Source organism: Stigmatopora argus, chromosome 2, assembly GCF_051989625.1.
Source record: "Stigmatopora argus isolate UIUO_Sarg chromosome 2, RoL_Sarg_1.0, whole genome shotgun sequence".
NCBI classification, from domain to species: domain Eukaryota; kingdom Metazoa; phylum Chordata; class Actinopteri; order Syngnathiformes; family Syngnathidae; genus Stigmatopora; species Stigmatopora argus.
Genome location: NC_135388.1, coordinates 20905897 through 20922272, shown reverse-complemented (window position 1 = coordinate 20922272; position 16376 = coordinate 20905897). Strand labels below are relative to the sequence as shown.

Here is a 16376-nt window from a genome sequence, read left to right as displayed (position 1 = left end):
CTGCGTGGGTTTTCTCTGGGTACTCCGGTTTCCTCCCACATTCCAAAGACATATCGTAGGCTGATTGGACACTCTAAATTGCCCCTAGGTATGGGTGAGCATGCATAGTTGTCCGTCTCCTCGTGTCCTGCAATTGGCTAGCCACCGATCCAGGGTGTCCCCCGCCTCTGGCTCGGAGTCAGGCTGGGATAGGCTCCAGCACCCCCAGCGACCCTAGTGAGGATAAAGCAGTTCAGAAAATCAGATGAGATGGGGGGAGAAGTGGTTAGTGCTTTGCCTCACAATTGGGCATTGAGGGGTTCAATCCCAGGTGGGTCCTTCCTGTGTAGAGTCAACATATTCTCCCTGGGCTTTTGTGGGTTTTCTCTGGCTACTCCGATTTCCTCCAACATCCCAAAAACATGCATGGTGGGCTGGTTGAACACTCTAAATTGTCCATAGATATGATTGTGAGGGTAAATGGTTGTCCGTTACTTTGTACCTTGAAATTGGGTGGTCATCATTTCAGCGTGTCCCCCGCCTCTGGCCCGAAGTCAGCTGGGATAGACTCTGGCACCTCACTTCTACACAAAGCATGGTGAAAATACCATGCATAATAATCACATAATCAAAAAACACTAATATTTACCCTTTTTCTAAGAATACATTTCCAGGTTTATGCACCCGGCATCTAGCGAGCTGTAGAACTACCAACCAATAGTGGATACATACAGCATATTTTGTTTTACAACAATAAATAACTATAGTTATAATTGGGTACTGTATGTACCTGTGGATGAATGATAAAATTATGTGGCAGAAAAGTACAAAACTATAACGTAATACCCCAAGATCCTTTATGTGTACATTTTAATATTCTCTTTATTGTTCTTTGTCCTTGGTCATGTTCTGTTCCTGGAGAAAGCTGTGTCCTCCCTCAATGGCACTCGATCATTTTAAAGCTGGGGTTTCCAAATTATTCCAAAAAGGGTGCAGGATTCCATCCCAACTAAAGAAGATGACACCTTTTGACCAATCCGGTGGGTTACAATTATAAGGAATTGGTTGCACTCCAGTGGTGCTTGTTTTATCAGAAACCTCGTTGGTTAAACTGTCTGTCAGTTGGAACAAAAACTAAGACCCATATTGGCCCTTGTGGACCAGGTAGGAGACCCTGTTTGAAGGTTTAATTTATATTACTTCTTTTTGACTTAGTGTATTTACTTTTGCATTCCATGTAGTATTTGTTTTATCACTTCATTATTATTTTAATTATCATCATTCATTTTTTGAACTTTAACCTTAAAGTAATTTGATTTAGTTATTGGATTATTGGATAACTTTATTCATCCCGTATTCGGGAAATTTCGTTGTCACAGTAGCAAGAGGGTGAGGATGCAGGAATAGGAAAGGCATTTTAGACATAAATAGATAGGTAATAAGTAAGTTAATAAATGAATAAATAAATACATGAATAAATATATAAATAAATAAGCGTGTCTCTGAAGTATATATATATATATATATATATATATATATATATATATATATATATATATATATATATATATATATATATATATATATATATATATATATATGTGACATACTAGAGTGTTTGATCTATTAGTGTGACATACTAGAGTGTTTGATTTATTAGTGTGACATGCTAGAGTGTTTGATTTATTAACGATTGCATGTAAAGAAGCTATGACGAGTTTGGATTGAATGTGTGTATCGGTGTTCGATTGGTGATCCTTGGATCCACATGGCAAGTGTGGGGCATGTTAAAGTAGATCGGTATTCGATTATTGATGTCTTAGCAAGTAGCTTGAGGCACGGGAGGGATGCTGAATCATTACAGTAAAAGTTTGGATTGAACTAACAACAACATCTCTCTGTTCTGATTATTTCCCCCTGTGTGTCAAGGTATGCTGTTTGTTGTAAAGGCTGTTTGAGTTTGGGGTTTGTAATATACACTGTTTAGCGTGTGAGAAAAGAGATAATGGTTATTAATGTTTATTTACTTTTGAATTACGGGCGTGAATGTGAGAGTCTCGGGGCACGCACATGGAATAGCATTTAGCACGCTACCTTCGGCCACCATTATCGTTGACAGTGTCTATAACGGTCATAGAAAGGATGTTATATTGTTGATATTGCATTGTTTGCCCTGTTGAATAATAGTAGGACTACTAGAAGTTGTAATAGGAAAAGATATAACAAGTTATGACCGTGTGTTGAACGAGTGTGTGTGTGCATTGTGTTTTGGGTTCTAAAGTGTTGAATATATATATATTTATATATATAGGTGTAATTGTACATTATGTTTTGGGTTCTAACGTGTTGATAATGTATATATATGGGTGTAATTGTATGTTATGGGTTTTTGTGTTAATTGATTACAGTAAAAGTTTGGATTGAACTAACAACAACATCTCTCTGTTCTGATTATTTCCCCCTGTGTGTCAAGATCGAATGCAGGGTGTAACATTTTGGAGGCACCGCTGGGATTGCTGTTCAGATGTCCAGTGTCCAAGACCTGCTCACTGAATTCTGAGCCAGCTAAATCCCCCCCACAAACCAGGCCGATGGCAGTGAGAGGAGGTGTTGCTGTTTAAGAAGAACTGGAAGTTGGCGGTTGAGTACTTGTCATCTGAGGCCTACGAGATCATCAGATGGACAGTAAAGACGTGCCAGTTCAGAGTTCACTCCTGTACAGTCAACAGAGCTCCTAGATCGTCAACAAAATGGAACAGTTACTCGAAGAGGTGGTAGGAACATTGAACAACCTGACGGAAAATAACCTACTGGAAATATGTGATTTTCTTAACATATTAAGAAGTGTTAAACGGAAATCGCGTCTATCATTAGTGGCTCATATTGTAAAGTACCTAGAAAGAGAAGAACTAGAGGAACTGCAGGATGAAGGCATGTCTGAATTGTTGAAACTGAAAGATAAAATATCAGATATGAAGCATGAAGTCAAAATAGATGAAAACGAAAAGCAAGGATCAAGATTGGAAGAGACTCCAATAACTTTGCCCCAGCTACCAGATGCTGCGGACCCTAAAGGGGGTGTGTCTCCCCAGCCCCAGCCAAGCTCATACTGGCGCAAGGACTTCAAAATTGCCGGCCAAATAGGTGAACCAGGCCAGAGGGACAAGCTGACATTCTCCAGCCTTGTTCATCAAATTGAAAATGGACTGAATAGGGGTTACTTAGATGTGGAAATTATTGATGCAGTTATCAGAGCTATCTCCCCCAGTTTGCAGCTACGTAATTATTTGGAAGAGAAACCTAACCTCACTCTTCCCACACTCAAACGCATCCTACGCGCTCATTTTCAGGAAAGGAGTGCTACCGACCTCTATGTGCAGTTAGCTTCAGAAGTGCAGCATATCAAAGAGACTCCTCAAAGTTTCTTAATGCGAGTCTTAGTTCTTAGGCAGAAGGTACTGTTTGCATCTCGAGAATCAGAATCAGGGATCCAGTACAACCCAAGTTTAGTCCAGCGTATGTGCTTGCACACGATACTCACTGGTCTCCAGAGTGACAGTGTTAGAGTAGATATGCAGCCTCTCTTGCTGAACTGTAAGACTTCAGATGAGCTTTTGCTAGAGCGGTTAAATGTAGCCTGTGCTAATGAAACAGAAAGGAGAAATAAAAAGAAGTTTAGTACCCCAGAGGCAGCGACACATATTAGCAAGGTGCACTTAGAAGAACTACGACCTACCAATTGCCCTGGAGAAGAAAAACCAAAAGTGTCCCGTGAGGTACGAGCGGAGTTGACTGAACTTAAGGCAAGTGTTGCTTCTCTTAAAGATCTCAGTGCAGAGATAGCTCAGATCAGAAAGACACTACAGCAGGCTATGTTTCAGCCTCAGTCCTACCTCCCACCTTCAGTTAGAAGACCAGTTAGGGAGCCCCAGCCACCTTTTGCAAAACAAAATTACTACAGCAAGCCCCCAGCACCCCCCTGGAACACTAGCCGCCCTGCTTATGTCCCAAGAAGGTGTTTTGCTTGTCAGCAGGGAGGGCGAGATGTGAAGTGCACACATTGTTATCGGTGTGGGAGTGGAGAACATTTCCAAGCTGGATGTAAAATCCGAGGAGGCAGACCACTAAAAGAAGAGACTATAGCAGAGCTAACTCGGGAAAGGGAAGGTGTGGTTCGTGTGCTTTGTGGCACACCCAGTCCACTGGCCATCGTCAATCCTCCCAGCATGCAACAGCAGCAGGTGGGAACTCAGCAACACCTGATGGTGGAACCTGCCGATTCAAAGGCAAAGATCAGACGACTTAGACAAGAGCTAGAAGAGAGGAATGAACAACTGCTGGACAACAGACACCAGCAGGAAAACATGGAGGAAGAAATAAAGAGGCTCCAGCAGGAGAATTTGAAGCTGCTCGTAGACGCCCGTGCAGCCCGCGCCTATCGCGATGAACTGGATGCGCTGAGAGAACGCGCAATCAAAGCTGACAAGCTGGAGTTATACAAGGCCAAAGTGGAGAAAGGGAGACAAGGGATGGAGGAGGCGTACACCATTGCCACCGTGAGTGTACGAAAAGCTGCAGAACGAGGTAAAAAGCACTATGACACCAAAGTGAGGAGCTCCGTGCTACAACCAGGAGAGCGCATCCTGATAAAAAACCTGACACCAGAAGGAGGAAAAATTGACAAGAGTATGGAGAGAAATAAACAGCAGCCGGTATCTCATCTTCAAGAGACAGACCAAGACAGTGGTTACGAAGATGACTTTCACTACAAGCCCCTCCAGGTGCTAAATGAGGGAGATGCCCAAGGGATGGAGTCTGAGCACAGGCCACTGTCAGCGAATCGGAGACTCGGAGTGAAGGGCCCTGCTTCCGGACCAGTACAACGAGAAGATGACTATCAGCGGGAGGACCTGCCTGGTGAGGGAACAAATCTGGCTGTTGAAGATCCTCGTGATGATCATTTATCAGAGACCTCTCCGCCAACCACTGTGAATGAACCTGAGGCGTTGACTTATGAACGGCCAAGAAGGGAGAGACATCCACCACGACGAACGACCTATGATCAGCTTGGTGTCCCCTCCTGCTATAGTACTCAGTCACCACATCAGCTGCTACCTCCTTACCCTGCACCAGGAGTGGTTCCTTGGTTAGTACACCTGCAGCCATATTACATTCAACCACCCTTTATGTATGGACTCCAACAGGCTTGAGCCTACAAGGGTGGCATGTATTATGCGAACATGGACTGTTACGACTGTGATTACAGTTTCCATCCAGTGAACGTGGACCGTACGAGTTGTGGATTATATTTGAACTGTGGCCCTTGCCGCCTGGAGTTTTCATGAGTATCAGTTTACAGAAGAGGATGTGAAATGACAAGTTCGCTAGACTGTTCAGCATAACAACCAACAAGGGGAAGATATTTGGAATATACTGATGTCGGGACGACATTTGTTTTTGTGGGGGAGAGTGTGACATACTAGAGTGTTTGATCTATTAGTGTGACATACTAGAGTGTTTGATTTATTAGTGTGACATGCTAGAGTGTTTGATTTATTAACGATTGCATGTAAAGAAGCTATGACGAGTTTGGATTGAATGTGTGTATCGGTGTTCGATTGGTGATCCTTGGATCCACATGGCAAGTGTGGGGCATGTTAAAGTAGATCGGTATTCGATTATTGATGTCTTAGCAAGTAGCTTGAGGCACGGGAGGGATGCTGAATCATTACAGTAAAAGTTTGGATTGAACTAACAACAACATCTCTCTGTTCTGATTATTTCCCCCTGTGTGTCAAGGTATGCTGTTTGTTGTAAAGGCTGTTTGAGTTTGGGGTTTGTAATATACACTGTTTAGCGTGTGAGAAAAGAGATAATGGTTATTAATGTTTATTTACTTTTGAATTACGGGCGTGAATGTGAGAGTCTCGGGGCACGCACATGGAATAGCATTTAGCACGCTACCTTCGGCCACCATTATCGTTGACAGTGTCTATAACGGTCATAGAAAGGATGTTATATTGTTGATATTGCATTGTTTGCCCTGTTGAATAATAGTAGGACTACTAGAAGTTGTAATAGGAAAAGATATAACAAGTTATGACCGTGTGTTGAACGAGTGTGTGTGTGCATTGTGTTTTGGGTTCTAAAGTGTTGAATATATATATATTTATATATATAGGTGTAATTGTACATTATGTTTTGGGTTCTAACGTGTTGATAATGTATATATATGGGTGTAATTGTATGTTATGGGTTTTTGTGTTAATTGATTACAGTAAAAGTTTGGATTGAACTAACAACAACATCTCTCTGTTCTGATTATTTCCCCCTGTGTGTCAAGATCGAATGCAGGGTGTAACATATACATATACATACATATATATATAAACACACATATTAGCACATATATACATACATCCACATAGATGTACATGCATGCATACGGTAGGTCTTAACACTCAGCCATTTTTTTGGTTAAAGAGCCTGACAGCTGATGGGAGGAAGGATCTACGGAAGCGCTCCTTCCTGCAATGAGGGTGTCGCAGTCTATTGCTAAAGGAACTTCGGAGGGACTCAACAGACTCATGCAGGGGGTGAATGTAATAAATCAAGACAAATTATATTCGTTTGGGCAATGGGCAACTTTGTCCAAGAAATATTAGGCCACAAGGCCATAAATGTAAACAATCCCTGATTTAATGTAAGAGGTAAAGTTGTTATTTATTCGATTGGAATAAATATAATTGACTGGTAAGACTTGATAATTTTAAATTTGAGACACTTGTGAAACACAGCTATTATAGCATTTATTGTATCATACATGAAAAAAATACATCTGTTCAATTTGTTTAAAACGTGCCATATTCATAAAATGTACGTATTGTTAATATGAACAGCTTGACTGCATTTTAAAACAACAAAACCTACATGTGATGCTTTTCATTTACGGTGCTGCCAATGAAATCATATGGTATTGTGTAAATGTTCTGTTGTTTTGATCTGGTATGTATTCTGTTTTAACTTTTTTTTATTGCCTTGGAAACAAGTGTGTACCTTCTTCTCTCCACTTGAGAGAATTAAAGAATTTGCGAATAGAAGAATCCAGCCTGGCTGTTCATTGCAGAGCACACAAAAAATAGCATCTTCTCCAAATTGGCATTGTGGGTAGGATTCTCTCTGGATGGAGGAACAGCTCTGAATTCAAAACTCTTTGGTGACAGGCGGTGGCACGCCATGGAATAAAGGTAAGACACATTGTTTTGTCTTAAATACTGATTGCCCCAAAGAGGTTGAATCTCAATTGACTAACGTTTTTGACGTATCCTGTAATGTCAGAAAACGCATTGGCGGATCTGACAACGTTAGATTTGGATCCTGTAGTAATGTGCAAAGAACGCATAGGTGAATTTGATAACCTGGGTTAATTGTTTTAAAGTACTAATATGGGAATGACATTTGTCACGCATCCTGTAATGGGTTAGGGTTAGAGAATGCATGGATCTGACAACGTTAGATTTGGATCCTGTAGGAATATCCTGATCATCACGGGCAAGAGGGTCTCCGCCCTTGGCCTCGTGGTCGTCGCCGGCGAGAGGATCTCCAGCCTCGGCATCGTGGTCGTGGCCGCCGAGAGGGTCTCCGCCCTCGGCCTCGTGGTCGTCGCCGGCGAGAGGATCTCCAGCCTCGGCATCGTGGTCGTAGCCACCGCAAAGGTCTCCGCCCTCTGCCTTGTGGTCCTCGCTGCCCAAAGGGTCTCTGCCCTCAGCCTAGGGGTCGTTGCTGCCGAGAGAGTCTCCACCCTCAGCCTGGTGGTCGTCGCCGCCGAGAGGGTCTCCGCCCTCGGTGTCGTGGTCCTCGGCATCGTTGGGGCCCCCGCCAAGAGAATCGCCGTCGTCGGGGTCCCTGCCAAGAGAATTGCCATCGTCGGGGCCCCAGCCAAGAGAATTGCTGTCGTTGGACGCACAAGAGCGCGGCGCCAGGACGGGAACGGTACACGGTCGATTGGACCGAAAGACCGGCGACCGAAAGACCGGCGACCAATCGACCGCACACGGGCCAACACACGGGGTTTAAATAGACGGACAAGGGTTGATTACAAAGTACACGCAGCTGGTTATGAGAGAAGGGGAAGCCCGGAGGGATACAAGCAGCAAAAAATAAACAAACCAACCAAAAACACCAACTAACCCTAACAGAAAGAACTTCAACTGCGGACTATCTAGTCGAAGAGGATTTGATTTTTATATTTTCTTTCTAGTTTTTTTGTTACCATTTTAAAGTAGTATGTAAAGTATGTTTTTTTCCGTGCCAACGTCAAAATCGCGAAAGTTTCTTTTTACCATACTGAAGTTTTTCATATATATTAATTTGTACTTTCCTTTTGGTGGCCAGCCAATCGCAGGGCACAAGGAGACAAACAACTATTCATGCTCACCCTCATACCTAGGGACAATTTAGAGCAGGGTTGTCCAAACTATTCCACAAAGGGCCGCAGTGGGTGCGGGTTTTCATTCCAACCCATCAAGAGGACACCTTTTCACCAATCTGGTGTCCTACAAGTGCAATCAGTGGATTGCAGTCAGGTGCTTCTTGTTTTCTGCAGAAATCTCATTGGTCAAAGTGCCTGGGCTGGATCGGTTGGAACAAAAACCTGCACCCACAGCGGCCCTCGAGGACCGGTTTGGCCACCCCTGATTTAGAGTGTCTAATCAGCCTAGAGAGCATGCAAACTGCACACAGGAAGAGGATTGAACCCTTGAGCTCAGAACTGCGAAGCGGACATGCAAACCACTTTCCAGGGGATATTGGTGTTAAAATCAGCACCTGACTGGAGGAAATGATTCAAAATAAAACAAAACATAGTCTTTGAATGTAATTACATTGTTGAATTATTTAAAGGGCGGCCCGGTGAAGCGAGTGGTTAGTGCGTCAGCCTCACAGCTCTTGGGTCCTGGGTTCAAACCCAGGTCGGTCCACCTGAAGTTTGCATTTTCTCCCTGGGGCTGCATGGGTTTCCTCAAAGTACTCCGGTTTCCTCCCACATTCCAAAAACATGCATGTTAAGCTGATTGGACACGACATTTCCCCTAGGTATGGGTGAGCGTGAATGGTTGTTTGTATCCTTGTGCCCTGCGATTGGCTGGCCTCTGGCCCAAAGTCAGCTTGGATAGACACCAACACCCCTCGCAACCTCAGTGAGGACAAAGCGGTTCAGAAAATGAGATCAGACGAATAATTGAATATGATTGCAGTTCACATCTCCTCCATTGCGAGGCGCTAAAATGACAGTTCAGTAGCATTGCTGCCGAATTTCAAGATGTAGAAGTAGTAGTTTAATGGTTAAAACGAATTAAAACTGTTTATTCGCAATGTGTTCAAAAGAAGCCCATGTTCTATAAACCCGCTTAATTAATTTTTCTCCCACCACGAGTCTTTGAAAATATCCTAATTGGGCGCGTTCCATATCTGAAAATACTGATTGTACTATATAATACGGCGCTGTACAAGAAAACACACCACGCATGCGCTGGCTGTAGTCGAAGTTGAAAGTTCACATAGCACTTCGCGGGAAATATCCCGAGACAAATCAGCTGGAAAGATCACCAACATTTGGGAACCACCCAAATGAAGCTAATCTACTTGATTTTCTTACTCAGTTATTGTAACTTTGAAAAGTATCGCGTTTAAAGTATCCGAGCTGTAGTAGCTTTTGGGCCACTTGACTAGCTTCTGGTCTCGGCGTGTTAGCAAGTCATTGTTGCCGGCCGGCGTGCTCTGCGCTCTCCGTTGTAAACAAGGAGCCGAAATGGCAGAAAGGCCAGAAGATCTGAATCTCCCTAACGCGGTCATTACTCGCATCATCAAGGAGGCGGTGAGTGATAAAGAAACTTAATATTCAAAATGATTTTCTCCCGTTGAGTGGACTAACTGGTTCCGATCTAAAGCAGACTGTTGTACACAGTCATCAGAAAATTAAATGCGTTCTTCTTCTTAGAGTAAAACCACTTGATTATCATTTCAAATGATCCAATTTAATCAGAAATCATTTAATAACTCAATAAATCGCGCGAGTCGGGTTTGTTGTCCAACTTGCTATATAACTCGACCACTACGGGGCGCTGTTGTGCAATACGAGCATTGGAATTAACATTAGTGCTCTGAAAACTTGTTTTTTTTCTGTAGTCACATCAATTTGAATAAGAGGCAATTTACTTTCAAAGTCAATCAAATAATTTTAACGTCTTCACTATTCTTGAATAGTTGTTTACACAATTGATTTATAGATAACAGGGTTTTACCTTATAAATATATGAAGACAAAGCTAGTTTTAAATCACAATTTCTAGTTACCCTCTTGCTAACTGATAGTTAACATGTGTACTTACACTGATAGTTAGTTACATTTAGTTAAAAAAGTTGGTGTTAACAGTTACAATTTGCATGAAGTTGGGCGTCATACCAACAACAGTTCAAAAGATACAAAGGGTATAGTATGTTTTATTAATTGTAAACATTTTCTTCTTTAATTAGTATTTTTGATTTAATGCATTCTTTTTTTCATATTCCAAGTTAATAAGATAATATAAAATTACATAAGTTTCCTAATGATGTTGTTACCTTTTTTTTAAATTAATGATCATTCTCAAATGGGTTGATTATAAGATATATACAAGAGTGAAATAGTGGATTTTATACACAAAATAACTCAAATGTCCTTACAAGTACAGTGGTACATCTACTTATGGAATTAATTTGTTTTAGAAGTGGTTTCGTAATTTGGATTTTTCCTAAGTAGAATATTTTACATTGAATTATTATAATTTTTCCCTGATCTTTAATACTAACCTCTAAACCAGGGGTGCCCAAACTCCAGGTCTGCGATGGCCCCTATCCATTCTGTGCTAACACACCTGAATCAAATAATCAAGATCGTTATCAAGCTTCTGGACAGCTTGCTGATGAGTTGATCATTTATTTCAGGTGTGGTAGAGGAGGGAGATTTGGAATAACAGACTGTATAGGGGCCCATCAAGCACCAGAGTTGGCCACCCTTGGTCTAAACTCTTTTAAAAATGATACATGTAGACAGACCAATTTTGTATTAAAAATGTATGCATAAAAAACAAATATTAAAGAATTATTAAGCCATTAAAATGAATAATAAATGGAAAGATATTTTCCAATGGGGTGGAATTGTGAGTGGCAGCTGGGAAACGTACATACTGTCTGTAACCTTAATATTTCATTTGTACAAATATATTGTATATTTGACAACAATGAGGGGGAAAAAGATATCAGCAGTCTGAGTACTGTACTATACTTGTTTGCCTCTAACTCAAGTACCGTATTTACTCTCATATAAGCCGGCCGCGCATATAAGCCGCACCCTTAAAATTGCCTTAAAATTGTTGAATTTTACCATTTCTAGCATATAAGCCGCCCCCTGATTCCCAATTTTCACCTCCATGTTCATGGTTTTAATAGGGAGTACAAATGTGTCACTTTGAAGGGCAAATCTTTAAAAAAAATCATCACTCGTGGTATTTCTGAAATACTGTATGAATCAAAAGCACATTATTAGGGTTAATATCATAAGGAAGTTAATATGCCTGTCTTTGTAAATGCGAAATATCACATCAATTTAAAAAAGGATACAAGTCAATCTTGATGAGAACCTGATGCTTTCTAATTATAGAAATTACAATTTTCTTACCGGAAGTTTAAGATGTTGTGGCAGCCATATTCCTTTTAATGTCAAAATATCTCAATTCTTTCGATGGTTCATATTACTGCAATAGTTGTCACTTTCGAACAAGAAATAAAACGAAAAAAATCAAGGTGGAATTTTGTTTTATTTCAAAATCAAGGCTAGTCGCGTCTGCCGAAAAAAAATGTAGACTCAGCGCCCTGACCTCACTAAAATGGCCAAGCCCCGAGCGAGCAGTGACGGGAATGTTTCGCGTTTTATGCAAGATACGTTTTTTTTTTCATGAATTTCGTTCATAGACATAAAAATAAATTTTGCTTAGCGTTTTATCTGTTTATATTTTCTGTATTTTTAAATCAATGACCGAATTGCCCGCTGTTGGAATAATGATTCAAACCTTTTAAATCATTATAGTAATATTACTCCAACACCCGCACAGTCTTGCATCTTTCGTCACGGCGCCATGATGTCATATCGTAATGGCGGCACCAAGTTGCAGGTTTGTGCATGTCTGTGTTTCATGCGCATATAAGCCATACCCTCGATTCAGTCATCATTTATTTGTCCGATAAAATCAGGTTATATGCGAGTAAATAGGGTAACCAAGTGGCCATTTGGATGATTCATGATCTGTTGCCTCTGTTCTTTTGCAGGAATATGTGGTAAATAAATATAACATGACAGATTGTGTACTCTGAGCATGTTTGTGTGTTTGAGATAACTCCCCCGCACCGTTTGTTTTCCACAGCTCCCAGATGGGGTGAATGTGTCAAAAGAAGCACGAAGAGCAATTTCCCAAGCTGCCAGTGTGTTTGTGTTGTATGCAACATCATGGTAAGAGGACAGATTATCATAAAATCAAGATAGATTCGAGCTCATTTTAAATGTAGTAATTTAAAACGGCTGGTTAAACTTACAAAAATAAGTTGCCTAGGACAAAATATGAAAGTTCCTTGCAGCCACTCAAAACAACTCCATCATTTTTTTTTGTATATTTCTTTTGTTGCAGCGCAAACAACTTTGCCATAAAAGCCAAACGGAAAACTTTAAATGCAGGTGACGTCTTAGCTGCAATGGAAGAAATGGAGTTTGAGCGCTTCATGGAGCCTCTCCGAGAAGCATTGGAAGGTCAGTAAATTTTGTCGTTAAAAACCATTTGTCATTTATTTAGTAGGAAACGTTGCGTTTGGTTAACTTTTTCTGTTTAATTGTAGGAATGCTTAACATTTTTTTAATGCATTTTTTTCATTTATCAATTCTCAGCGTTCCAAATGTTCCCAATGTATTCATCTAATTCCCGTGATTTACTCTTCTAAAAGTTCAGGAAATCAAGGCGCAAAAAAAATGAAGACAGTTTTTGCAAAAACATAATTCTACCTAAATTTTTTGGGAAAGACAAATTTATTTCCATTTGCAAAAAAATGTAAAAATTCAAACTTCAAAATGTAACTAGTCCAGCATTCTTCATCCATTTCACATGATATAATCATCAAACATTTAAGGGAATCAAGGAGCACAAACGTTAGTTACAGGTTTTTCCAAAACTACTATGAAGACCCGAATAATAGTAGGCACTGGAATAATAGTAGGGAGTGGAAAATTCCAAATGAATTAATAATAGTAGGCACCGGACTAATAGTAGGCAGTGGAAAATTCAAAAAATAATGAATATTAGTAGGCACAAGATAATTAGTGTCTAAACAGATTCGATGCATAGAATTAAAGCTATGGTGGAATATTTATTATAAAATCATAACAAGGACAATCATTATTATTTTAATCAACAGTTTACTAGTAGCATGAAACAAAATAATATGTTTAAATTCCACAATTAGCTACAAATTAAAGTCATGATGATCGATTACATAGGCTATGCGCAGACGCATTCCCCTTTCACACGAAACAGGAAATGATTAAATCATTTCCTGTTTCGTTATTTAAGCAGCTATGAGTCATAGCGCTTGGGTCCGAATACATTCACGGTTGCGTCACGACAACGCGGCGCGACCATAACACTTTTACGTGCACCCTATGTGAGTAAATATGTGCCGCGTTGCATTTGTACGGTTTTCTATTCCTTAATACGGGGAATTCCAATCATTAATACGGGGAGGAATTGGCCCAGGTTGACAGGTATGACATTGTAATTATGTATATTGCAACTCTACCAGTGGCAATTGCACGTTCTTACTAGTGCTAGTACGTTAGTAAAAACAGCCCGTGTGCTTTACACGTAGAAAGTTAATGACATAGAACAATGTTGCTGCTGCACGGACTTAATTGAGGCAAAAATTAATAATCGTAGGCACCCGAATAAGAATCGTAGGCATGCGAAATTTGAGTTGAAAAAATAATCTAGGCATACGATTATTCGGGTCTTCATAGTATATGGTTCCACCTACATTTGACATTTGGCCCCTCCCACAGGTGGTGATCCCATGGGGCGGGTGGTTTGGTGTTGTGGCTTCAAATTAATGGCTCGCCGTATTTTCTCGCATATAAGCCGTATTTGTCACAAAAAAAATTATGACTGGATCAAGGGTACGGCTTATATATGCACAAATTAAACTTGACATGGACGAAACTGCAAGGTGATAAAGACGAAACGCTATAATGTAAGACAATGCGGCCGATAGGCTCATTTATTTCAAAATAAAGAAAAGATAAACAGATAAAGTGCTAAACAAAATTAATTTTGATATCTACCAACGAAATTCAAGAAAAAAATAAACTGTAAACTGCACAAAATGTAAAAAAAAAAAAAAAACTCGCTTACCATTGCTTGATCAGACCGCCGCCATCTTACCTTTTACCAGTAGTTAAACATGCTCTGACTGGCCAGACGCGAGTAGCCTTGATACATATGTTCGTAGTGTTTACCATGTCAGCACATACCAATAGTTTTTAAGGCTGATCGAAGGTCTTACGGTTGATCATTAAAATATCAGCCTTGATACCTGCGTAATGTGTATCTCATGCTGTTCTTGCATCCAGAGACTTGGACTCGCTTCCTGGTTGTACTGCTCACATGACTTCCTTTTTGAATTCGTCCACATGCACGCAATACCATTTCGGAATGTCCAATCCAGCAGACGATCCTTTCGATTTATACAGTATCTGAGAAATACCATGTGCGATGATTTTTCTTAAGATTTTCCCTTCAAAGTAACACATTGTACTCCCTATTAAGGGAAGTCTTTTACGAGCGAAATAGTAAAATTCAACGATTTTAAGGCAATTTTAAAGGTACGGCTTAAACGCGGAGGCGGTCAAAATACGGAGGTGATGCTCGGTGTGGTTGCTTCCTTGGCCTAGCAGCTAGGCCCGCCCGGCATCTGCGCTTTTGCTTTCTTTCCCTTCGCCGCCTCCGTCGTACTCTGAATGGGCTGACCGTTGGTCTCGAGATGTACTCGGGGATATTGTAGGTCCGTTGGTAATCTGTTGTGATGGATGTATCTCATCTCCTCCCGAGAGTAATTAAATCCTGGCGACTGTAGAAAAAGTTTGCCTCACAGATGTTGGTAAATAACGATAAGATTGAGAAAACAAAACACCAAGCTGGCGAGCATAGAGCCGCTGCACCTGTGTGCGCCGTCATCTTCCATACATGTTGCCAGGTAACTACAGGTACCACTGTAATGGTATTTTTTTTCTTGACATGCAATTGGTTGGGGACGCCTGCTACAGAATATATGACTAGCTTCCTATTGTTAATTTTACTTTTTTTGTACTTTAATAAATCTATATTATTTTGGAGTTTTTTGCACCAGGCAGTTAAACCAAACAAATTGTTTCGGTTGCACTGTACACTCCCCCATTTAAAAGAAACAAAAAGAAAATAAAACAAAACAAAAAAAGAAAAGAAATTACATTTAATATTTGGCCTGATTGTTTCTTTTTCATAAGTGTACAAAAAGGACCAAAAGGGAAAAAAGGAAGTGTCCGAGCAAAAACGCAAGGATAAAGAAAAGAAGACAGACTGTGGAATTGACAAGAGCAGAGAGGAGGAAGAGGAGGAGGAACGCATGGAAGAAGAACCAGATGCAGAAAACGAAGTGGAAGAAGAGGAGGTGGAAAACTAAGAACTATTCAGATTGCCAAAGTGCTTTTTAAATGACATGCACTGTTAGCCCCAGGAACATGCTGGGGCGTGGTTTTTTTGTATGCTAATGCTTTGTGCTTCCAAATCTATTTCCCTCCATGGTAGAAAAGTACAGGTATAATTAATATATTATCTTACGTTTTACATAGGTATTGACTTAAGACTGCCGATTCATGCTAAATGGGTACATTGGATAAACAATCGCACAATAAGTCATTTCATCAATTAAGATAAATAGATGGTGAATCTAAAACTGTTCTTTGTGAGACTGGTAATGTTTGGTTTATGCTGTCATTGTTTTCAAATGTCATAAAATAACCCTTTTGTATAAATCAATTTGAAAATTTGACCAATTAGGTTACTTTTTCTACAGTGAAGAAAGCTAAAGCACAAGATAATTTACTTGTACAAACCAAGTGGAGATGTGAGGGCAATGTTTCAAACAGTACCAAGGCAAGTAATTTGGTGTTAAATGGATATTTTCATTAATTTCCAGGTTTGATGAATCAATTTAAATAAATTTTAAACCAATTCAGCATTTTACATTTTCAAGTGTTATCATATACATTGGGCTCCACTTGCCTAT

General features: G+C 40.4%; 1 protein-coding gene across 1 annotated transcript; it reads left to right on the top strand.

Moving 5' to 3' along the window:
• Positions 1-9356: 9356 nt before the first annotated feature.
• On the top strand, positions 9357-16328 carry pole3 (polymerase (DNA directed), epsilon 3 (p17 subunit)). Its single transcript, XM_077594915.1, has 4 exons — positions 9357-9853; positions 12437-12522; positions 12698-12816; positions 15595-16328. Exons 1-4 carry the CDS (start codon positions 9788-9790, stop codon positions 15768-15770), a joined length of 447 nt encoding a protein of 148 aa, XP_077451041.1. The 5' UTR covers positions 9357-9787; the 3' UTR covers positions 15771-16328.
• Positions 16329-16376: the final 48 nt, after the last annotated feature.